The sequence below is a fragment of the Nerophis ophidion genome, linkage group LG26 (genome assembly GCF_033978795.1).
Source record: "Nerophis ophidion isolate RoL-2023_Sa linkage group LG26, RoL_Noph_v1.0, whole genome shotgun sequence".
NCBI classification, from domain to species: domain Eukaryota; kingdom Metazoa; phylum Chordata; class Actinopteri; order Syngnathiformes; family Syngnathidae; genus Nerophis; species Nerophis ophidion.
In genome coordinates, this window is record NC_084636.1 from 11,732,602 (window position 1) to 11,757,267 (window position 24,666).

The window sequence follows — 24,666 nt, forward strand, 5'->3', positions numbered from 1 at the left end:
AATCAAAATTTGAGAAAGCAAATTTTAATAAACTCATAAAATTACTACATTAAAAGTTGACAAAATTATCTGCACTAGCGGAAAAATCCGCCGAAAAAGGGACACACACGATATAGTAGTGTCGGTTTCCCTCTAATCCCTCCCTCCGCTGTGCGGGTATTCACCATTCCACAGGCTGCGCAGCAGACACACACACCCCTCAGCCCTCAGTAAACATCCAATCACTGTTGCAGTATGAAAGTAAAAGAAAAGGAAAAGTTGTCTACATTTATCATATACTTGTTAGGATGGGTGTATCTGTGTAGTCTTATCTGTCATAAACACGTTTATCGTCGCGGACTTTCGGTGCTACGGAGTTCCTTTTTTTCTTTTACAACTTGACGAGAGCAGTGACAGCGGAGGCTCTGAGCAGCAGTGGTTTGGAAGGCAGAGAGCCTCCACTGTCCCTGTAACAAGCTACAAGTCATTTATGATGCTGTTAATGACGGTAAAAATGAAACATAAGGTATATATCCTGCTTAGCAGTCCTCCTCTGCTGTCCTCTGTTCAGAGTGGAGTCCCTAGCAACGGCCCGTTTTACTTAGCAACGGTCTGGCAATCGACTGCAGGAATTATTTTTCTGTTGTTTTTCTTGTAGTTCTACATAGTCAACCTTTAATGTTTCAATCTACATTTTGTAATAAACAAATTATAAGTTTCATTTGATATGACCAAGACACCTAAAAACAAAAACACTGCCGTTTTCATCAATTTACAAGTAAGTGGGCAACACACATTCATTGGAGTGAATGAATTTTGTGCCCAGATGAGTGCCCATGTTCTGTTTTATAAATTAGTTTGAAATTCTTTTTAATCATTATTCATCAGACTACCTTTCAGTTTTGTAAATATTGACTGTAGTGTGTGAAGTCCTTCTTTGGGTCAAAATTTATTTGAGAGTTAGGCCATCCAGTTAGGATAAATGTTATGTTGTTGGTTGATAAAATCTGGATGAAGGATGTTTTATTTTATTTTATTCATTTATTTTTATTCTTATTTTTCAGTTTCCCCCCCTGAGGGATTGCCACCTTATTGTGGTCAGGGGGTTTGCGTGCCTCAGTGACCGTAAGAGCTATACCAGCAGGAGCTTAGTTTTCAGGTGGGACACCCAATTTGGACAGGTCTGAAGGTAGAGGCCTGACAAAGTGCAATCCACTACTCCAGGTTGGGGTTGGACACATAGCTAAAGACCCATTTCAATGAAGAAAGCATCGTTACTATAAACACAGAAAAAAAAAGTGCTGGAGCATGATGTGTACACATGATGCCCCCTTCACATTTCTGACTGCCCCCTCATAAAAGCATGCCTAGAACCGCCCCTGGTTTCGCAAAATTAGCGCATGCTTAGCATTACCGTCGGCTCAGGATTAATGCCGGGTCAAACTCGTTTCGCAAAATATTTTTATTAGCGCATGTCTAGAATTTCCCCCGGGTCAAACTCGTCACGTCACGAGTGACACTTCACCTGTCATCATGTTGAAAATGGAGGAGGCTGATTTCAATAATTTGAAATCGCATAAAGGGAAGAAGATTAAGAGTTCTTCAGTAAGATTTAAGGTCCAAGCTATTGAATGTACTAAAAAGAACAGTAAGCAGCTATGTTTTTTTAATATACCGTAGCTGCGTGTGTCAAATATGAGTCATTAAATGACTCCCGCCTCCTGGTGGTAGAGGGCGCATGATCCTTCTTGTGACAACTCGGCTGCAGAAGAAGTGACAACAAGCAGCAAGAGTGAGCAGCGATCGTTTATTTTTTCCTCTCGCTTGCACTTTTAACACGGAAGATTACGTATCTGAAATAAAACAGTTTTCTAAACTGGACTTTCAATCGAAGCAGGAGGTAAAAAAGGAAGATCTCCATCGAGACAGAGACTTTTAAAACTGAAGAAAGGAAGACTTCTATAAACAAGTTATCGATGCTTTTAATAAGAAGGAGCTGGGCATGGACTTCATTTATAAGTAAAGGTAAGACCATAATAAAGTTTTTTTTATTAAATGTGCTTTTCATGATCGTATCCTTACATCACACTCAAATGTATAAGCGCAGGCCTAAATTTACCGCATGCCTTTGGTAAGTGCCGGAGTGAGAAGAGATTTTAAATTATTTAGCGCCCCGGCGGCAATTCAAGGAAATACGGTAATGTTTTTACAGATAGCATACTACATTAATAAAATACCATCCTTTTTTAATCACATTTTGTCCTTCGTTAATTCGTATTTAATCGTTAATAATCACAGATTGTAGTTTCTTTGCCTTAGAGATATTTTGTTTTACTTTTTGATACCATTTAGATAAGATTGGACAATTTGCTTTATGTACCGTATTTTCCGGACCATAGGTCCAATCAGGTCTATTTTCATATATAAGGCGCACCGGATAAGGCCCATTAAAAGGAGTCATATTATTATTTTTTTCTAAATGTAAAACACGTCCTTTTGGTCTACATAACATGTAATGGTGGTTCTTTGCTCAGATTGTAGCTGAGATAGGCGCCAGCGCCCCCCGCGACCCCAAAAGGGAATAAGCGGTAGAAAATGGATGGATGGATGCTCAAAATGTTGCATAGATCAATGTTTTTCAAACTTCTGTGAGCCAATGCACATTTTTTTCATTGGAAAAATCCAGAGGCTCACCACTAGCAGAAAACATCAAAAAATGAAACTCAGAAGCCGATATTGACAATAAAATATTGTTCTCGCAATTGTTGGATATGAAGCTGATATAGGCTCTAGCAAACTCCGCGACCCCAAAAAGGGACAAGCGGTAGAAAATGGATAGATGGATGAAATTCAAACCATAACCAAGCATGCATCACTACAGCTCTTGTCTCAAAGTAAGTGTACTGCCACATCACACTGACTTATTTGGAGTTTTTTGCTGTTTTCCTGTGTGTAATGTTTTACTTCTTGTCTTGCGCTCCTATTTTGTTGTTGATTGTCATGTCATGTACGGATGTACTTTGTAGACGCCGTCTGCTGCTCCACACGCTGTAAGTCTTTTTACTGTCGTCCAGCATTCTGTTTTTGTTTACTTTGTTGCCAGTTCAGTTTTAGTTTCGTCTTGCATAGCCATCCCTAAGCTTCAAAGCCTTTTGTTTATTTTTGGTTTAAGCATTAGATACCTCTTTACCTGCACGCTGCCTCCCGCTGTCGTCTGCATATCGTGATCACGACAAACCATGTTTCAGACATATAAAAAGCAATTAGCTACTTGCTGCCACCTACTGATATGGAAGAGTATTACATGGTTACTCTGCCGAGCTCTAGACAGCACAGACTCTCAACGACGGCACATTTGTGGATTATAATTACTGGTTTGCCAATAATATTTTTAACCCAATTAGGTGAAATTACATCATCTAACACGGCACACCAAACAATATATCATGGTATACTAATGTGCCACGGCACAGTGGTTGAAAAACACTGGCATAGATTATGTTCTACAGACTATCTTCAAGCCGCTTTCTGACAGTCGCTTCAAGATGCGGCATTTTGTGGTCTTATTTACGTGGCTGACCTTTCGGCAGCGTCTTATCCCCGTCATTTTTGTTGTAGCGGTGTAGCATGCAAGGACGGGAGTGGAAGAAGTATCAAATGATGGAGCTAACTGTTTTAGTGACATTCTGACTTTACGTCAATCAAAAACAGAGCAGCATCTCCTCATCCGTGGCTCACTAGTGCAACAACAACGGGAAATGTGTCCCGTGATAAAACTTCCGATCGGAACTCTCTTAATAACCAAAGTTACTTGGCTGCATAATGTAAACTCACCACACCGGTATTTTTTTAGCGCTTTGATAGCTAGTCTACTGACAGATATAACTAAGAACTTTACAGTACTTTATATTAGAAATGGCAACAACAGAGGATGAATGTCCCATTACAAGAAGATATAGAAAAATAAGTATAGACTACGGCGTCCCATGGACTACAAAAGTGGACGCGCACAAATTTTCAGGACTTATGCAGATCCCAAATACAGATCAGCAGGTACCAGAAGATAAGAAAAGTTGCGTTTGCATAATATTGCGAAACAAAATGTCAAATAATATGTCTTACCTTATACAAACTCCATAATAATACTCCTGTGTTGAAGCACAGTACAATCCATAGCTTCCCAAAGTCGTACTAAAACATTTTGATAGAATTTTGAGCACCGTGTGTAATGTTCTATATTTTCAATGGAACACATAACATGTTGGTGATGTTTACTTGAGTCATATTGCAGTCTACACAAGAGATGTCCGATAATGGCTTTGTTGCCGATATCCGATATTCCGATATTGTTCAACTCTTAATTACCGATTCCGATATCAAACGTGGAATTAACACATTATTATGCCTAATTTTGTTGTGATGCCCCGCTGGATGCATTAAACAATGTAACAAGGTTTTCCAAAATAAATCAACTCAAGTTATGGGAAAAAAATGCCAACATGGCACTGCCATATTTATTATTGAAGTCACAAAGTGCATTATTTTTTTTTAACACGCCTCAAAACAGCAGCTTGGACTTTGGGACATGCTAGAGTTAGTGCTGCAAGGGGTTGTGGGTATTTGTTCTGTTGTGTTACGGTGCGGATGTTCTCCTGAAATGTGTTTGTCATTCTTGTTTGGTGTGGGTTCACAGTGTGGCGCATATTTGTAAGTGTTAAAGTTGTTTGTACGGCCACCCTCAGTGTGACCTGTATGGCTGTTGACCAAGTATGCTATGTATTCGCTTATGTGTGTGAAAAGCCGTAGATATTATGCGACTGGGCCGGCTCGCGCAGGCAGTGCATTTAAGGTTTATTGGCGCTCTGTACTTCTTTCTACGTCTGTGTACCACTCTGTACAGCGGCATTTTAAAAAGTCATGAATTTTACTTTTTGAAACCGATAATTTTGAAACCGATACAGATAATTTAAGATGTTACATTTTAAAGCATTTATCGGTTGATATCGGCAGTCCGATATTACCGGACATCCCTAGTCTACACGCATCTCTTATGTGTGACTGCCACCTACCGGTCACACTTATCATTTCACCATGTACCAAATAAAAAAGCTTCGAGGTCGGTAAACACAGCCAGAATTATTCCGTACATTAGGCGCACCGCATTATAAGGCGCACTGTTGAGTTTTGAGAAAGTGAAAGGATTTTTAGTGCGCCTTATCGTCTGAAAAATACGGTTAATGTTTATGACATATAAGATCAACACACACACACACACACACACACACACACACACTTTCGAATTTTTAACAGAGGCTCACTTTAAAAACAAACCTACTTTAAAGTGCAGTAAAAATTGCCTGCGGTGCTGCAGCTGAGCCTCCTCAATCTTCATGACAGTCATGGCATTGACGGTTTCGGGCGCCCCCTCATCCTCAACAGTAGTGATAGATGGCAGGATCGGGGCTGTTGACGCCCACTTGGCAATTGCTGTGTAAAGTTTCTTGGTTTTCGACTATTGGTCTTACTGGCCTGTTTCTGCCTCCGTGTGGGGGGGCCGCCAGCTGCTGGCATTTGGGACTTGACTTGGTCTTGTCGGGAGAGCAAACTGCGTGGCTCAGGGGCCCGCCTTGCAATTTTGTGTGCACTTTTCTGCTCTGTTTGTTGCCGCTTGTGGCTCGGCGTCGGAGGTGCATTTTCCCGCACAACAATGTAATGTACCTGTGTCAAACTCAAGGCCCGGTGGCCAGATGTGGCACGCCACTTCATTTTATTTGGCCTTTGAAAGCCTGGAAATAATGTATATCAAAGAAGTACTGTAACTAATACCTGTGATCCAAATTGGTCAGTCTCACTCATGGAGTCCAGTGCATCCTGGAGGTATTTAGTTATTGACGGAGGTAGATATCTTTTTAAATCCTAGTCATATTTTAAAACAGCTAAGTGTTGGGCTTGCATAGACCTTGAAGCTTGGAATGTAACTGGCAACAATAACACCCTTCTTATCTCAAATGTCCCAGGCTTAGAAGGAGAATAGATATATAGAAATTTGCTCTGGAGGAGGAGGGGGGCGAGTGAGAGATGGTAAAAGGCGAAACTTCGGCAGTATTAGCAGATCAACTCGAATTGAATGTGTTGTGCATAGATGGCCTCCCAAAGCTTTGGATTAAAATATCAAAACAAGCTACTCTGTCTGGGATTAATTTATAACCAGCTTATGTGTCATCAAACGAACCTGGTCAGAACGCAACATTTTCCACATTTTATGTCACAGCCTTATTCCGAAATTGAATACATTCTTTTTTCTCCTCAATATTCTACACACAATACCCCATAAATTAAAAAAAAAATTTTTTTTAACTTGCAAATTTAATAAAACAACGATGCCACCAGTTTGGCACACCTATCTCTGGGCAATGTCGGTTTTCATCCAGGATGTCTCTGTACTTTGCTGCATTCATCTTTCCTTTCATCTATATATGGTATTGGCCTGGTTTCCTTCAAATACGACGCCTGGCGTTCACGCCAAGGAGTTCAATCTATTTCTCATCAGACCAGAGAATTTAGTTTCTCATGGTCTGAGAGTTTTTCAGGTAAATTTTGGCAAACTTTTTACACGACGAGTTGAGTTTATACCAAAATGGATACATGGATGATACAGCAGAGGATTGGGAGAATGTCATGTGGTCAGATGAAACCAAAATGGAACTTTTTGGTATGAACTCAACTCGTCGTGTTTGGAGGAAGAAGAATACTGAGTTGCATCCCAAGAACACCATACCTACTGTGAAGCATGGGGGTGGAAACATCATGCTTTGGGGCTGTTTTTCTGCTAAGGGGACAGGACGATTGATCCATGTTAAGAAAAGAATGAATGGGGCCATGTATCGTGAGATTTTGAGCCAAAACCTCCTTCCATCAGTGAGAGCTTTGAATATTTGACCAAATACTTATTTTCCACCATAACAGGGGTAGGGAACCTATGGCTCGCGAGCCAGATGTGGCTCTTTTGATGACTGCACCTGGCTCTCGGATAAATCTGAGCTGACGCTGCTTAACACAATAAGTAATGACTACTTCCACTCGTAATCAAAGTTTTAAAATTAACGTTCAAAATATAAAACATGCTCATGCATTTGAATCCATCCATCCTTTTTCTACTGCACTAGTATTTATTATTAGTTAGTTTAGGGCTTGCCCTGCTGGGGGTTCTTCAGACCACCAAGCACTGACATGAGAGCCTGTTTCAGGGTTACTATATTTGTTTTATTTTTCATTAACTCTCTTAATTGCTTTCCAGCAATTATCTTTTTCTCTTTCGTTCTCACTCGTACTCTGGCTCCAGCTCCAACCCTGCCTCTCCTTCAGGCTGCCGCTTATAACAGAGCGACAGGTGATTAGGTAACCTTCTACGCACCTGTCGCTGATTTCGAGGCCGGTCCTGGCACACCCCGCTTCGCTGCAGGCCCGCAGGCCACGCCCCCTCCACAGTTAGCTTCAGAATAACAATGTTATTTCAAAGAATAAGAGACCTGTTATACTCTAGGAATGGCGGTCTTACTTGAAAAAAATATATGGCTCTTACGGAAATACTTTTTAAAATATTTGGATTCTTGGCTCTCTCAGCCAAAAAGGTTCCCGACCCCCGCACCCTAATTTACAAATAAATACTTTTAAATTCCTACACTGTGAATTCCTGGATTTTTTTTTCACATTCTGTCTCTCACAGTTGAAGTGTACCTATGATGAAAATTACAGACCTCTGTCATCATTTTAAGTGGGAGAACTTGCACAGTCGGTGGCTGACTAAATACTTTTTTGCCCCACTGTACATATTCGTACTGGTCCAAAAATATTGGCATCGGGACAAAAGATGCCAATATTTAGAGCAGTAAAAAACAGCAGTATAGCAATAAGGTGGAAAAAGCTGTCTTTTTAATATTGTCCTATCCCCCCCCCCCCCCCCCCCCCACAAAAAGCGGCTCTTGTAAAACATGGATCGTCTTATATTTAGGTCTTATATTCAGGTTAGAACAGAACATGTGATAAGTTAAGTTTCAATAAATTTGCAATTAAAAAAAAAAAAAAAACACCTTCTCAAATTGTCGTTATGGGGTATTGTCTCTAGACCAGTGGTCCCCAACCTTTTTGTATCCGTGGACCGGTCAACGCTTAATAATTTGTCCGGCGGCCCGGGGGGGTGTCCTTTTTTTTTTCTTCTTTGTCATGAAAAACGGACGTTTTTGTCATGAAAAAGGGAGTTTTTTGTGGTTGGTGCACTTTTTGTAAGTGTATATTGTGTTTATGTTGATTTAATAAAAAAAAAAAAAAAAGTGAAAAAAAGCTTTTGTTTTAATAGTGTCCTCAATATTTTTTCATTAAAACATATTTTAGTAAAAGATGGGCGTCTTAGTTTCAATAAAATTGCAATTTAAAAAAAAAAAAACACCTTCTCAAATTGTCGTTATGGGGTATTGTCTCTAGATCAGTGGTCCCCAACCTTTTTGTATCCGCGGACCGGGGGGGGTGTCCTTTTATTTCTTTTTTTTTTTTTTTTTTTTCTTCTTTGTCATGAAAAAGGGACGTTTTTGTCATGAAAAAGGGAGTTTTTTGTGGTTGGTGCACTATTTGTAAGTGTATATTGTGTTTTTTATGTTGATTTAATAAAAATATATATATTTTTTTTTAGAAAAAATTCTTCTGCGGCCCGGTACCAATCGGGCCGCGGCCCGGTGGTTGGGGACCACTTCTCTAGACAAAAACTGATTCATTCAATTTTGGAATAAGGCTGTAACAGGAAAATGTGGAAAAAGTGAAGCGGATGAAACCCTTATCAAAACATCATTATTGCTCACACAAAACATCATCGGGAACATTTCAGCATGTGAAATGTGGACTTGGCACGGGAGGGGATACTTCCTGCATTTCCATATTGCGCAACATGCAAAGTGTTCCCACTGTTGACATTATTAATCTTTTCATTCATTGTGTCAAATATGCGCTTGTTGTCAGATGGCATGATTATTCACAATCTCACACACAATTACCACTCCAGCTTTAATGAGGCTATTATAAGAGCGCTAACTTTATGAAGCCATTAGAAAGTTCCGTTAACAGCACCTACCGAGTGTGTCAAAGTTCACGACTATTCGTTAGATGAGGGCTAAATTGGTGTCGAAACGCTTCTTTTTGATTCTTTCCGCCGACATGTGACCCTGTGGGGCAGAAATTAGATGATTCACGGCGCTTTTTGACAAATACACTGGTCTTCTTTCAAAGTTCCTCACTCTTCTTCAGTCGGGCGGCCTTGGAGACACTTTCCTTTCATTTTCCTTTTGATGCGATGACGTTGGGGTGGGGGACTTAGATGTCATCTATTATGCAAGCGCACGCCTATAAAATATCAGCCAGCTTGAAAAAAGTGTAACATTGTGAATTCTCTTTATATGGCTTTGATGCATTTGGAGGGGATTTTAAAGCCTTTAGAGCAGTGTTTCGCTGCGCCAATGAGCCGAGAGAGAAGAATCTTGCAGCTCATCACTTTTTTTAAAAAGGGGTTTTTGAAAAGGATGGGTGTCTTATATTCGGGTCAGTAAAATACAGAATGGCAATATAGCAATGTTGTGGACGAAAAAATATTGTTTACATTGTCTTAAAAATGTATACAAAAAGCAAATCTTGAAAAAGATGGGGTCGTCTTGTGTTCAGGTCAGCAATGAAAAGAACTGGGACATAGCAATAAAGGTAAAAAAAAGCTGTTTTTGTATTTTCTTTTAACATGGATCTTGAAAAAAAAATCTTACATTACGGTCAGCAAAGTAAAAAACAGCAGTATAGCAATAAGGTGGAAAAAGCTGTCATTTTAACATTGTCCTATTTTTTTCCCCCACCACAAAAAGCGGCTCTTGTAGAAAATGGGTCGTCTTATATTTAGGTCTTGTATATTGAGGTCAGAACAGAACTGCAACAATGCAATATGGTGGAAAAAAAACTTTTGTTTTAATAGTGTCTTCAATATTTTTTCCTTCGAACATATTTTTGAAAAAGTTTGGCGTCTTATATCTGGGTCAACAAAAGGCAAAACCCTGACATACCAATAAGGTGGGAATAAGATGCCTATTTAATAATCTAAATTCCCCCCCCCCCGCCCCCCCAAAAAAGCGGCTCTTGTAAAACATGGGTCGTCTTATATTTAGGTCTTGTATATTGAGGTCAGAACAGAACTGCAACAATGTAATATGGTGGAAAAAGGTATTTTGTTTTAATAGTGTCTTCAATATTTTTTCCTTAAAACATATTTTTGAAAAAGATTGGCATCTTACATCTGGGTCAACAAAATGCAGAACCCTGACATACCAATAAGGTGGGAAAAAGCTGGCTATTTAATAATCTAAAATTTCGCCCCCCCCCAAAAAAAGCGGCTCTTGATAAACATGGGTCGTCTTATATTCAGGTCAGCAAAGTACAAAAACGGCAGCATGGCAAGGTGAAAAAAAACTGTCATTTTAATATGATCTTAAATTGTTTTCCTTGAAAGTGGATCTCGAAAAAGAATGTGTCTTATATTCGCGTCTGCAAAGTATAAAACAGCAGTACAGCAATAAGGTGGAAAAAGCTGTCTTTTTAATATTGTCCTATTTTTGGCCCCACCCACAAAAAGCGGCTCTTGTAAAACATTGGTCGTCTTATATTTAGGTTAGAACAGAACTGCGACACAGCAATATTGTGAAAAAAAGATTTTTTTTTTTAATATTGTCCTCAATATTTTTTCCTTAAGAACATATTTTTGAAAAAGATGGGCGTCTTACATCTGGGTCAACAAAATGCAGAACCCTGACATGCCAATAAGGTGGAAAAAAGCTGCCTGTTTAATAATCTAAAAAAATGTTTATCTCTTGATAAAGATGGGTCGTCTTTTATTCAGGTCAGCCAACTACAAAAACGGCAGCATGGCAAGGTGAAAAAAAAACTGTCATTTTAATATGATCTTAAATTGTTTTCCTCGAAAGTGGATCTTGAAAAAGAATGTGTCTTATATTATTATTCCAATAATAATACAATTCCAATTCCAAAAGCAAACCCGGCCCAGCAACATTCAGAATAGAAATTAACAGAGGACACAAACATGACACAAAACAATCCAAAAGTAGTCAAACAAAAATGAAAGATAACGACCGCAGTATCAATATTAATCAAATTTCCCGCAAAACAGTGATTAAAAATCCCTCATTTACATTATCATCACAGCCAGTAATCATTTCTGAAAAAAGTGTAAGTATGCGTGCCGTCTGTGCCTTACAATTAAATATGTTCGTAAATAAAACCCCAGAAGACAAAATAATTTTCTTCCTGGCGGTCAAACCCCTCCAGATCCAATCACAAGATTTAGAGAAAGGAGGGGGGAGCAGAGCCCACAAAAGGAGCCTCCTCATTGGCTGACACCTTATATAGTGAAGTGAAGTAGGATTTACAGTTGGAATTATACCTGGTGACAAGTTTCAAGTACCCCACCTATTTAGGCCCAAGGTGTTTGTTAAATGCTTTTTTTTTTTATTTCTCTTTGCTATTTGGGCTTATTGGACCCTAATTAGAATACAAACTAAGGATCATCTTTTGATATGACGTACTTAGTCCGTAAGTACACAAATGTGTACTTCATGTTTAGTGACATGCTAATTCTTATTTTTACATTTTTTTTTCCTCCAAATTCCTTGTATGTTATACTCTTCGGACACCACCAGATGGCAGTATAAGTGTCCACATAAGTGGCCATAAGACCCCCAATTCAGTAGTGTACACAATTTTGGAAATAAGAGCTAAAAGGTGCTGTCCACGCATGTGGACACTAAGCCTTTAGAGGTGAGTGGTGGCACTTTTGCTCTATTTTTGTTACTTTTGTGTGGGCTTTTTGAATCTGCACTGCGACAGCATACATTCCCCACTGTGAGATAAGTCTATCCTATCATATTACATACAGAACAGTGACTAAGAAGAAAGGTGGAAAAATAAGATTTTTTTATTATGGCAAAAAAGTGAGTGGTTGTCTTATATGTGAGTCAGTAAAGTACAACACATAGAATGCCACTTGTGCAACAAATCCAGTCGGAAAAAGTCCACGTACCTAAATATTCCAAAGTCAACTGCTGGCTTTATTATAGGAAAATGGAAGAGTTTGGGAACAACAGCAACTCAGTCACATAGTGGTAGGCCACGTAAACTGACAAGAGAGGGGTCAGCGGATGCTGAAGCGAATAGTGCAAATACTCTCTGCACAGTCAGTTGCTACAGCGCTCCAAACTTCATGTGACTTTCCAATTAGCCCACGTACGCAGAGAGCTGCATGGAATGGGTTTCCGTGGCCGTGCAGCTGCATCTAAGCCATACATCACCAAGTCCAATGCAAATTGTCGGATGCAGTGGTGTAAAGCATGTCGCCACTGGACTCTAAAGCAGTGGAGACGCCTTCTCTGGAGTGATGAACCACGTTTTTTTCATTTGGCTATCTGATGGACTCGCCTGGGTTTGGAGGTTGCCAGGAGAACATTACAATTCGGACTGCATGGTGCAGAGTGTGAAATTTGGTGGAGGAATTATGGTGTGGGGTTGGCTTTCACAGGAGTTGGGCTTGGCCCCTTAGTTCCAGTATAAAAAACTTTGAATGCTCCATAATACCAAAACATTTTGGACAATTCCTTGCTCCCAACCTTGTGGGAACATTTTGGAGTGGGCTCCTCCCTCTTCCAATTTGATTGTGCACCAGTGCACAAAGCAAGGTCCATAAAGACATGGATGACAGAGTCTGGTGTGGATGAACTTGACTGGCCTGCGCAGAGTCCTGACCTGAACCCGATAGAACACCTTAGAGGATGAATTAGAATGGAGACTGAGAGCCAGGCTTTCTCGACTAACATCAGTGTGTGACCTCACCAATGCGTTTTTGGAAGAATCGTGGAAAATTCCTATAAACACACTGCGCAACCTTGTTGACAGCCTTCCCAGAAGAGTTGAAGCTGTAATAGCTGCAAAAGGTTGCTCGACATCATATTGACCCCTATGGGTTAGGAATGGGGTAGCACTTTAAGTTCATTTGTGAGTCAACGCAGGTGGCCAAATACTTTTGGCAATATTGTGTATAAGTAAGAAATTTACACTACTTTATATTAGAAATTTATGAATGTCCCATAACAAGAAGATAGAGAAGAAAAAGCTTATCAACTACAGCGTCGGCATGGACTCCAATGGCGGATGTGTGCAAATTTTCAAGACTTATGCAGATCCCAAATGCAGATCAGCATGTACCAGAAGGTAAGAAAAGTTGCTTTTGCGTAATATTGCAAAACAAATTGCCAGATATGTCTTGCCTTATACACACACACCATAATAATACTCCTATGTTGAAGCACAGTACAATCCATCAATCCGATACCAATTCATATTTGGTCATATTCAAAGTCATCATGTGTCAAGGGACATATTTACTGAGTTTATAAACATAATATATATATATTTATTTGGGATAAAAACGATTTTTTAATGCTAAAAAATATCTGAAAAATATCTAAAAAATATTGATGTAATCATCGTAGCATCGACTAGATACTGTACGCACCTGTACTTGGTATCATTACAATGGATGTTAGATGATTTTAAAGCATGTTTAGCTATTCCTCGCCCAGCACAAAGTGTCGTTATATAACATTTTGGTGTTGTTTGCTTGAGTCATATTGCCACATATTTCTTATGTATGACTGCCATCTACTGGTCACACTTATTACACCATGTACCAAATAAAATTGTTTCGAGGTCGGTGTTAGAATAATTATGTATATATTATCACACTAACTTTAGTACGCTTAAAATCCGTTGCTTTAGTTATTAGCTATTGTGCTCAAATTAGACTTTTTCTAATCTATGCAAGGACAAAACGTTTTGTCAGAGCTGGCCTCAGCCACGGACGTTATCTTTGTTTTAGCCCGCTAACAGCCAAGGACTTCAAGGACCTCAACGAAGATAAGATGACAGCACTCAGACGAGACAAAGACTTCGAGGACCTCAATGAAGATAAGATGACAACACGCAGATGAAGTTGGGACAAGGCGAAATCAAAAGGGTCCCCAGCCCATTCCGTCACGTACTGTGCGTCCTGGACCTGCTTTTTCATAATAGATGTGACCACTCCTTTTAGAGGCGGCCTCAGTTTTGTTGACTATGGAACTCTGAATAAAAAGAGGGACGCGGAAGCTGAACCTTAAAGCGTAGGGCGAGACTGTGACTAAAGGGGAACATTATCACCAAACCTATGCAAGCGTCAATATATACCTTGATGTTGCAGAAAAAAGACCATGTATTTTTTTAACCGATTTCCGAACTCTAAATGGGTGAATTTTGGCAAATTAAACGCCTTTCTGTTTATCGGTCTTTTGGCGATGACGTCAGAACGTGACGTCACCGAGGTAACACACCCGCCATTTTCATTTTCACATTACAAACACCGGGTCTCAGCTCTGTTATTTTCCGTTTTTTCGACTATTTTTTGGAACCTTGGAGACATCATGACTCGTCGGTGTGTTGTCGGAGGGTGTAACAACACTAACATGGAGGGATTCAAGTTGCACCACTGGCAAGAAATCTGCCGCCAGACCCCCATTGAATTTGCCAGAGTGTCTGCACATTTTACCGGCGATGCTAAGACAGACATGGCACGGAAATGTATGGATAACCTGCAGATGCATTTGCAACGACTAAGTCAACTAAATAACAAAGGTGAGTTTTGTTGATGTTGATTTATGTGCTAATCAGATATATTTGGTTGCAGCATGACTGCCAGCTAATCGATGTTAACCTGCTACGCTAATCGATGCTAACATGCTATTTACACTAGCTGTATGTACATTTGAAACTAGATACCCACATTTAATGCAAACAAACACTTACCAATCGACGGATTTAAGTTGCTCCAGTGATGGAGTGAAAGTCCTGATCGTTTGGTCTGCACATTTTTCCGGCGATGCTAATAAGGCAGCCATGCTATGGGCCACTTCATTAGGTACACCCATTTTATGGCCGAATAGCGTCAATAGCTATTTGCTCAATAGCTTCAATTTCTTCTTCAATTTCGTTTTCGCTCTCTGCCTCCATACTCCGACCATCTGTTTCAATACATGCGTAATCTGTTGAATCGTTTAAGCCGCTGAAATCCGAGTCTGAATCCGAGCTAATGTCGCTATATCTTGCTGTGGTAACCGCCATGTTGTTTGTATTGGCAGCCCTGTATGACGTCACAGGGAAATGGATAGTCGCACTGTAAATAGGGAAAATCAAGAACTTTAAAGCTTTTTTTAGGGATATTCCGGGAGGTGTAAAATTTTGAAAAAAACTTAGAAAAATAAAACAAGCCACTGGGAACTGATTTTTATTGTTTTTAACCCTTTTGAAATTGTGATAATGTTCCCCTTTAAGTGTTCAGCGCCATGCGTTCTCCTCATGTGCTAAATTGAACTCTGTCTCTGCATGATTCCTTGCTTCTTGTCTGATAAATAGATATAAGTTTTTGAACCTGACAGTTGGTAAGCAAAACCAGAATTAATCCGTAAATCATGCCACCGGTTTATAGGGCGCACTGTCGAGTTTTTAGAAAAAAAAAAGATTATAAGTGTGCTTTATAGTCCGGAAAATACAGTACTTGTTAAAACTTGTAAACATCCGTCCTGTTTTTAGGTAATACTTAGGCCTTCTACGCTACTGTTTTTTAATATTGGTCATTATGGCGGTACTCGAGAGGCAAGTTATTTTCCGAGTACCAGTATCGTTGAAAAAAGTTTGAAAACCGCTGTGCCCCACATGTGGTCCTGGCAGCAGTTTTATCAGAACCGGAAAGGTCTTTGATGGTGTTCGCCTCGGACTAACTGGAAAGAAGCCGGTGCGGCTGACCTTCTCATCAGCACAGCAGAAGTTTATATCTGTTCCTCGGAGAAAACACACTGATTAATCTTCCACTGGTGACACTCGCAGCCCACAGAGTAATTTACATGAAGTACTTTGGCATTAATCTGTTCCCCTCTAATCTCAAGATTTCACTCTCCGTTTCCTCATTCTTGATTTGCGCCTCGTGACACCGAGTGTCCAAATGCACGTGATGAATAAAGGGAAGGCTCTGATTAATAATTTGGGCTGGCAGATGTGCGAGTACCCCCCACTTCCCCGAACCCCTCTCGAACGACAGATTGCACTTTTCCTGCAAGGAATAGTTTGAAGGGCCGAGTGATTCTCTGATTAGGTGTTTCTCCGGACTCTAATGAGAGGATTAGACCGTAATCCGTGGGTAATTTTTGTTTATGTCCCACCGCAGATTCTGGACGTGCGCAACGTGATGGTGGTGGTGTCGCGCTGGTACGGAGGGATCTTGCTGGGGCCCGACCGCTTCAAGCACATCAACAACTGCGCTCGGAACATCCTGGTCGAAGAAGGATACGCCGCTTCAGTGGTGAGATATGTCCCAGATCTTTTTTTTAGTAAGGCACGTGGTAAAAAAAAAAAAAAAATAGTTTATTTACAGTGACTCATTTGGTTGAACTGCCTCTAAATACTATAATGTTCAGGAATAATACAGAAAATAAACCAGGATAGACTTTCAAGCAGTCACTTTCTCGGTTGTAATTCACTTTTCCACCACTTGTGGCAGCAATGACAATATCAAACAAACAGAAGAAGTCTAATTTCATTAACAACCTGGTCTGGTGAAGATAAGGTTTTTTTTTTTTTATTTTATAAATAAAATAAAATGAGATTTTAAAAAAAGATGCTTGGATAAAAAAGAAAGTAAAGTCATATAAAACAATTATAGTAAAAATAGTAATTAATGATAGTGTTAGTGGACCGGCGACACACACAATCATGTGTGTTTCAGGGACTGTGTCCCTTGCAGACTGTTATATATGTTGTGGGAACCAGAATTTTGGTAGCAGAAAGAAATAACCCTTTTTTGTGTGAGTGGGTGTGGATGAGTGTGAATGGGGGAGGGAGGGGTTTTCTTTGGGGGGGTTGATGCACTAATGGAAAGTGTATCTTGAGTATTTTTATGTTGATTTAATAAAAAAAAGAAAAAAACAGAAGTCAGAGAAGTTTCATAAGTGCAATAAAGTTGACTAAAGTGGTGAAGCTGTATTAAATTCGTATTGACAGTTATTCAAGAAACATGCGTTTTGTTTGAATGTATTCATTTTAGTATTGTGTAGCTGTGTATATATATATATATATATATATACACATATATAGTGAAGTGAATTATATTTATATAGCGCTTTTTCTCTAGTGACTCAAAGCGCTTTACATAGTGAAACCCAATATCTAAGTTACATTCAAACCAGTGTGGGTGGCACTGGGAGCAGGTGGGTAAAGTGTCTTGCCCAAGGACACAACGGCAGTGACTAGGATGGCGGATGCGGGAATCAAACCTGCAACCCTCAAGTTGCTGGCATGGCCGCTCTACCAACCGAGCTAAACTATATATATATATATATATATATATTTCCCTGCTTGTCAGGCGATTTTATACATAACATATATATATATATATATACATATATATATATACATATATATATATATATATATATATATATATATATATACACATACATATATACACATATACACATTATATATATATATATATATATATATATATATATATACATATATACACATATACACATTATATATATATATATATACACACATATATATACACATATATATATATATATATAACATTATAAATTATTTTTCCCCCTACCATAGGGCGCACTGGATTATAAGGCGCACTGCCGATGAACATGTTTATTCAGGTCTATTTTCATAAAAAAAGGTGCACCTTAAAGTGCCCTCTTTGGGGATTGCAATAGAAATCCATCTGGATTCATGTACTTAATTCTAAACATTTCTTCACAAAAAAAAGAAATCTTTAACATCAATATTTATGGAACATGTCCACAAAAAAATCTAGCTGTCAACACTGAATATTGCATTTTTGTTTTCACAGTTTATGAACTTACATTCATATTTTGTTGAAGTATTATTCAATAAATATATTTATGAAAGGATTTTTGAATTGTTGCTATTTTTAGAATATTTTTTTTTTAATTTCATGCACCCGTTGGCATACCTTAAAGTACCCCTATTTGAGAACCACTGATCAAGAGCACCAGATAATGTTTTCCATTTAGGAAATAATCCTCATATGACTCCTTTAATGCGCCCTATAATCCTGTGCGCCCTTTGTGTGGGGAAAAAAAAAAAAACTAATTAAACCCGCTCATCGGCAGTGCGCCTTATAATCCGGTGCACCTTATGGTCCGGAAAATATGGTAAATCCCCTCCCATCACTCACGCAGACACGGCTTTTATCTACCCTCTGTCATTTTTTTCTCCCATTTTGAGAGGGAAAGCATGAATTCCAGCATCCAGCCACCTGACAAATAATGCACTAATCCTGCATGAGTGTGGAAGCCTCGTTGACTTCCATATCTTGCGCCCAAAGGTGTGGTGTCATACTAACATGGTAATCGCATCACGCTCCTGCGAAAGACTTTGGAGGTCACTTAACTGTCATGTTCAAGGAGCCCAGCGGTGGCGGCTTTGTGACAAGTCACATTATCCTGAGAAGAAGTGCCATCAAAAGACAGGTGCCGGGGGTTCGGACGTCAGCAGGTCTCTGTGAATGATGCTAAAGGACCCCGGTGTGCCCTGGAAATGTCCACTGATCCCATTACAACTCTCCAATGCCGAGGTGTGGCGTCGACACCCTTAAGAGTCGCTGACCCACGCAAACATAAGCCGTTGTCGTAGTAACAAACCAAAAATAACCACAAATGGGCCTCCGGCGAATTTTTTTATTTGTTTAGTAACTGACTAATGTATCGGTTAGTTTGATTAAGCGACTAATCGGATAAAATGTTTTAGGTGAAATAGTCGACATACTCAGTTCTGTTTACGTGTTTAAAGGCCTACTGAAATGAGATTTTCTTATTTAAACTGGGATAGCAGGTCCATTCTATGTGTCATACTTGATCATTTCGCGATATTGCCATATTTTTGCTGAAAGGATTTAGTAGAGAACATCGACGATAAAGTTCCCAACTTTCGGTGCTAAGAGAAAAGCCCTGCCTCTACCGGAAGTCGCAGACGATGACGTCACATGTTGATGGCTCCTCACATATTGATTTTAAAAGGGACCCTCCAACAAAAAGTGCTATTGAGACCGAGAAAACAACAATTTCCCCATTAATTTGAGGGAGGATGAAATATTTGTGTTTCAGGATATTGATACCGACGGACTAGGAAAAAAAAACGCGATTGCATTGGGACGGATTCCGATGTTTTTAGACACATTTACTAGGATAATTCTGGGAAATCCTTTATCTTTCTATTGTGTAGCTAGTGTTTTAGTGAGTTTAATAGTACCTGATAGTCGGAGGTGTGTCTCCATGGGTGTCTTGACGGCAATGTCTCAGGGAAGTCGACGGCAGCTATGGACGACTCAAGCTCAGCTTTTCTCCGGTAAGAAGTGACTTTTTAACCACAATTTCCTCACCGAAACCTGCTGGTTGACATTCCATCGTGATTTATGTTCGCTTGACCGCTCTGATCCATGGTAAAGTTTCACCTCCAGGAATTTTAAACAAGGAATCACCGTGTGTTTGTGTGGCTAAAGCTTCGCAAATCCATCTTTCTACTGTGACTTCTCCAGTATTAATTGTACAAATTGCAAAAGATTCAGCAACACAGATCTCCAGAATACTGTGTAATTATGCCACATTTGAACAATATATGTAATAGATGCATTTGTTAGTCACTGTAGTTGAATCCATGCAAAGTCTTCATCTTATCGCTTACTTTGCACTTAAGAGGAAGTTTTTGCACTTTTAAAGAATATATTTAATAGATGCACTTTGTTAATTACTGTGGTCGAATACATGTTAAGCCTTTATTTTGAAGCTTACTTTGCACTGAACAGGAAGTTTGGATATTGATAGTTAATGTGGTCGAATCCAGGTCAAGCCTTCATTTTGGAATTTACTTTGCGCTGAACAGAAAATCACTGTTTGAACATTTGAAATCTTGGACCAAAAAATTAGGGAAGCATTTTGTTAGTTGCTCCACGAGAATCCAGGGTAAGTATTTTGTCGCTTTGCACTGAACAGGAAGTCACTGTGTGCACATTAAAGAAATATATGTTATGGATGCATTTGATAGGTACTGTGGTCGAATCAAAGTTCAGCCTTTATTTTTTTTGCTTACTTTGCATTGAACAGGAAGTCACTGTGCACCGATTTAAGAAAAATAGGTATGTAATGGATGTATTTTGTTAGTTACTGAGGACAAATCAGGTTAAGCTTTATTTTTTTTGCTTACTTTGCACTGAACAGTAAGTCCCTGTATGAACATTTAAAAAATATGTCAAGTAAAGTTTCTGCACATTTAAGAAACTAATTAAAAGATGGATTTTGTTTGTCACTGTGTTTTAAATCAAGGTTAAACTTTGCACTGAACCGGAAATCACTATGTCCACATTTTAAAAAAAATATATAGGTAATGGATGCATTTTGGTTAGTGACTGTGGTCGTATCAAGGTTAAGCTTTTATTTTGTTGCATACTTTGCATTGAACATGAAGTCACTTTGTGTATAATAACAAAAAAAAGTTAATACAATAGATGCATAAGCCTTTAGTTTGTAGCTTCGGGTGGACTTAGCATTGAACAGAAAGTGGCTGTGTGCACATTTTGTTAGTTACTGTGGTCGAATCCAGGTCAAGCCTTTATTTTGTAATTTACTTTGCACTGAACAAAAAAAAAAATCACTGCTTGAACATTTAAAAACTTTGACAAAAAAATCAGGGAAGCATGTGAGTTGCTGCGTGAGAATCCAGGATAAGTATTTTGTCACTTACTTTGCACTGAACAGGAAGTCACTGTGCACATTTAAAAAATATATGTTACAGATGCATTTGTTAAATACGGTGGTCAAATCAAAGTTCAGCTTTTATTTTTTTTAGCTTACTTTGCATTGAACAGGAAGTCACTGTGCACCTATTTAAAAAAAAATAGACATGTAATGGATGCATTTTGTTAGTTACTGTGGTCAAATCAGGTTAAGCTTTATTTTTTTGCTTACTTTGCACTGAACAGTAAGTCCCTGTATTAAAATTTAAAACATATGTAATGGATGCATTTGTTAGTTACTTTGGTCAAATCCAGGTCAAACCTTTATTTTGTAGCTTACTTTGTATTGAACATGAAGTCACTTTATGCACATGTAGTTACTGTGATTGAATCCATGTAAAACCTTTATCTTGTAGCTTACTTTGCACTTAAAAGGAAGTTTGTGCACATTTAAGAACATATGTAATAGATGGATTTTTTTAGTTACTGTGATCGAATCAAGGTTAAACTTTGCACTGAACAGGAAATCACTGTGTGCAAATTTAAAAATATATATATAGGTAATGGATGCATTTTGTTAGTTACTGTGGTCGTATCAAGGTTAAACTTTTATTTTGTAGCATACTTTGCATTGAACATGAAGTCACTGTGTGCATAATAACAAAAAAAAGTTAGTACTATAGACGCATTTTGTTAGTTTCTGTGGTCGAATCCAGGTTAAGCCTTTAGTTTGTAGCTTTGGGTGGACTTTGCATTTAAAAGAAAGAGGTTTTGTGCACATTTTAAAAAAAACATTTTTTTAGTTACTGTGGTCAAATCCAGCTCAAGCCTTTATTTTGTAGTTTACTTTGCACTGAACAGGAAGTCATTGCGTGCACATTTGAAAACTTTGACCAAAAACATGAGGGAAGCATTTTGTTAGTTGCTGCGCTACAATCCAGGATAAGTATTTTGTCACTTCCTTTGCACTTAAAGGCCTACTGAAATTAGATTTTCTTATTTAAACGGGGATAGCAGGTCCATTCAATGTGTCATACTTGATCTTTTCGCGATATTGCCATATTTTTGCTGAAAAGATTTAGTAGAGAACATCGACGATAAAGTTTGCAACTTTTGGTCGCTAATAAAAAAGCTTTGCCTGTACCGGAAGTAGCAGACGATGTGCGCGTGACGTTTGGGGTTGTAGGGCTCCTCACGTTGTTTATAATCATAGCCTCCAGCAGCAAGAGCTATTCGGACTGAGAAAGCGACAATTTCCCCATTAATTTGAGCAAGGATGAAAGATTTGTGGATGAGGAAAGTTAGAGTGAAGCACTGAAAAAAAAAAGCGAAGACTCCAGGGGGCGGCAGTGTGAGCATTTCAGATGTAATTAGACACATTTACTTGGATGATTCTGGAAGATTCCTTATCTGCTTATTGTTTTAATAGTGTTTTAGTGAGATTGTAAAGTCATATCTGAAAGTCGGATGGCTTCGGTGAACGCCAGTGTCTCTAAGAGAAGCTGAGGAGCCAAGATCACCTTTTTGAGCTGCAGGATGAGGTCACATAATCCACTGAAGTCTCCGGTAAGAGCCGACTTAATATCACAATTTTCCCATCCAAAAACTTGCTGGTTGACGTAGAGAAACATGTTCGCTTGACCGCTCTGTGTTAAAGCTTCACAACAAACAAAGAAACACCGGCTGTGTTTCGGTTGCTAAAGGCAGCTGCAATCCACTGCTTTCCACCAACAGCATTCTTCTTTGACGTCTCCATTATTAATTGAACAAATTGCAAAAGATTCAGCAACACAGATGTCCAAATTACTGTGTAATTATGCGATGAAAAGAGACGACTTTTAGCCGTGAGTGGTGCTGGGCTAATATGTCTGCTACAACCTGAGACGTCACAAACACGCGTCATCATTCCACGACGTTTTCAACTAGAAACTCTGCGGGAAATTTAAAATTGCAATTTAGTAAACTAAACCGGTCGTATTGGCATGTGTTGCAATCTTAATATTTCATCATTGATATATAAACTATCAGACTGCGTGGTCGCTAGTAATGGGTTTCAGTAGGACTTTAAAAGGGAACATTATCACCAAACCTATGTAAGCGTCAATATATACCTTGATGTTGCAGAAAAAACACCATATATTTTTTTAACCGATTACCGAACTCTACAGATAGCAAAAATCAGGCACATTAAAGCCTTTTTTCGGGATATTCCATGATGGGTAAAATTTTGAAAAAAAATCAGAATAATAAAAAAGCCACTGGAAACTGATTATTGGTTTTAACCCTTCTGAAATTGTGATAATGTTCCCCTTTAACAGGAAGTCACTCACTCTGTGTACTAGAGATGCGCGGTTTGCGGTCTCATCCGCGGAGTCTGCGGATAAACCCCCCCCCCATGCGTCGGTAAGGTGGGCGGGGTTGGGGGCGCGGGGGTGTAAAATGTATTTAGGCTTTCTCACGGATTCAAAGGATTCTGGGTATTTGTTGTGTTGCATTCATGTTGTGTTACTGTGAGGATGTTCTCCCGAAATGTGTTTGTCAATCTTCTTGGGTGTGGCTTCACAGCGTGGCGCATATTAGTAAGTGTTAAAGTTGTTTATATCGCAACCATCAGTGTACTCTGTATCACCCAGTATGCCTTTCAATCTTGAACGTGTAATTGCGGAAGATGCACACAACATGTTGCCGGACTAACAATCGGTTCTTACATGTTGTTGAAGGTGTCAAAGGCAATGGCTTCATAGCACGCCCATATTCTTGTAATCGGGATGAACGCAATTGGATAGTCGCGGAAACATTAGTGGCTTCCAATTGTCATGATTACTCTGTGAAACAGGTTTAAATAGCTCTGTGAGTGGTAAAGGCGGACAACCTCTGATGTATTTCAGCGGGCGGTTGGCGGGCGGGTACGGTCCTGATAAGATGTTGGTTCGGGCGGACGGCGGGTGGATGACGACTTTGGTGATGCGGATGATATAATCGCCTATCCGCGCATCTCTACTGTGTACATTTCAAATGATGTGTTACTGAACAGTATTTACTGTATGACTGATCTTCCATTAGCATAGCAGTGATGACGTTAATACTTCAACACATAATCCGACATGTTCTTCGTAGAAAGAACGCCTTTGGGCGGCAAATTTCATAAACGGACAGAACACAGTGACTTGATGACTTCGTCGACATAAAAACGGCGCAGACTTAAGCGAGTTCTGTAACCTTTCCACCGCATTTCGCAGGTGGGCTTGAGGGTGCGGGAAGTGTAGATTTACAGTTTATAGCCCAGACAGCAAGCACTCATCCCCGTCACTTTTGGACTATTGCTTCATTTGAGGTGTGTGCTCGGGCGATCAAAGCCTTCCTCCGGGCCGAGTTGGCCCCCCACACCACCCTTCTTCTTTGAAGCCATCTTTGTGTTATGAGAACTTCCTCACGTCGACGCCACACGCAGATGAAAGCTGCGACTCAAAAGTGGCCTACTTCAAAAAAGGTGTCAGAAGGGGGAAAAAAATAGCTGCCTCATTTCCAGTTGGAAGTGTGAAACCTCCATTGCAAGTGGAGTCCATAACCTGCCATGGAAGATACACTATAGTCCTAAAAGAATGTGGCCACCCATCCAAATGATCAGAATCAGGTGTCCTAATCACTTGGCCCGGCCACAGGTGTGTAAAATCAAGCACTTAGGAATGGACATTGTGAAAGAATGGGCCAAAGTCAACTATATGAAAATGGAAAAGTTTGGGAACAAC

General features: G+C 39.4%; 2 protein-coding genes across 3 annotated transcripts in view; one reads left to right on the top strand and one right to left on the bottom strand.

Moving 5' to 3' along the window:
* osbpl1a (oxysterol binding protein-like 1A) overlaps positions 1 to 24,666 on the bottom strand; it is a 255,624-nt gene that overhangs the window by 198,232 nt on the left and 32,726 nt on the right. The window lies entirely within an intron of this gene.
* The window catches only part of impact (impact RWD domain protein), a 75,997-nt gene that overhangs the window by 43,604 nt on the left and 7,727 nt on the right, over positions 1 to 24,666 (top strand). Inside the window, exon 10 of the mRNA XM_061888877.1 lies at positions 16,325 to 16,459. Within this exon, the coding sequence (XP_061744861.1) occupies positions 16,325 to 16,459 (135 nt within the window). The remainder of the gene's footprint in view (positions 1 to 16,324; positions 16,460 to 24,666) is intronic.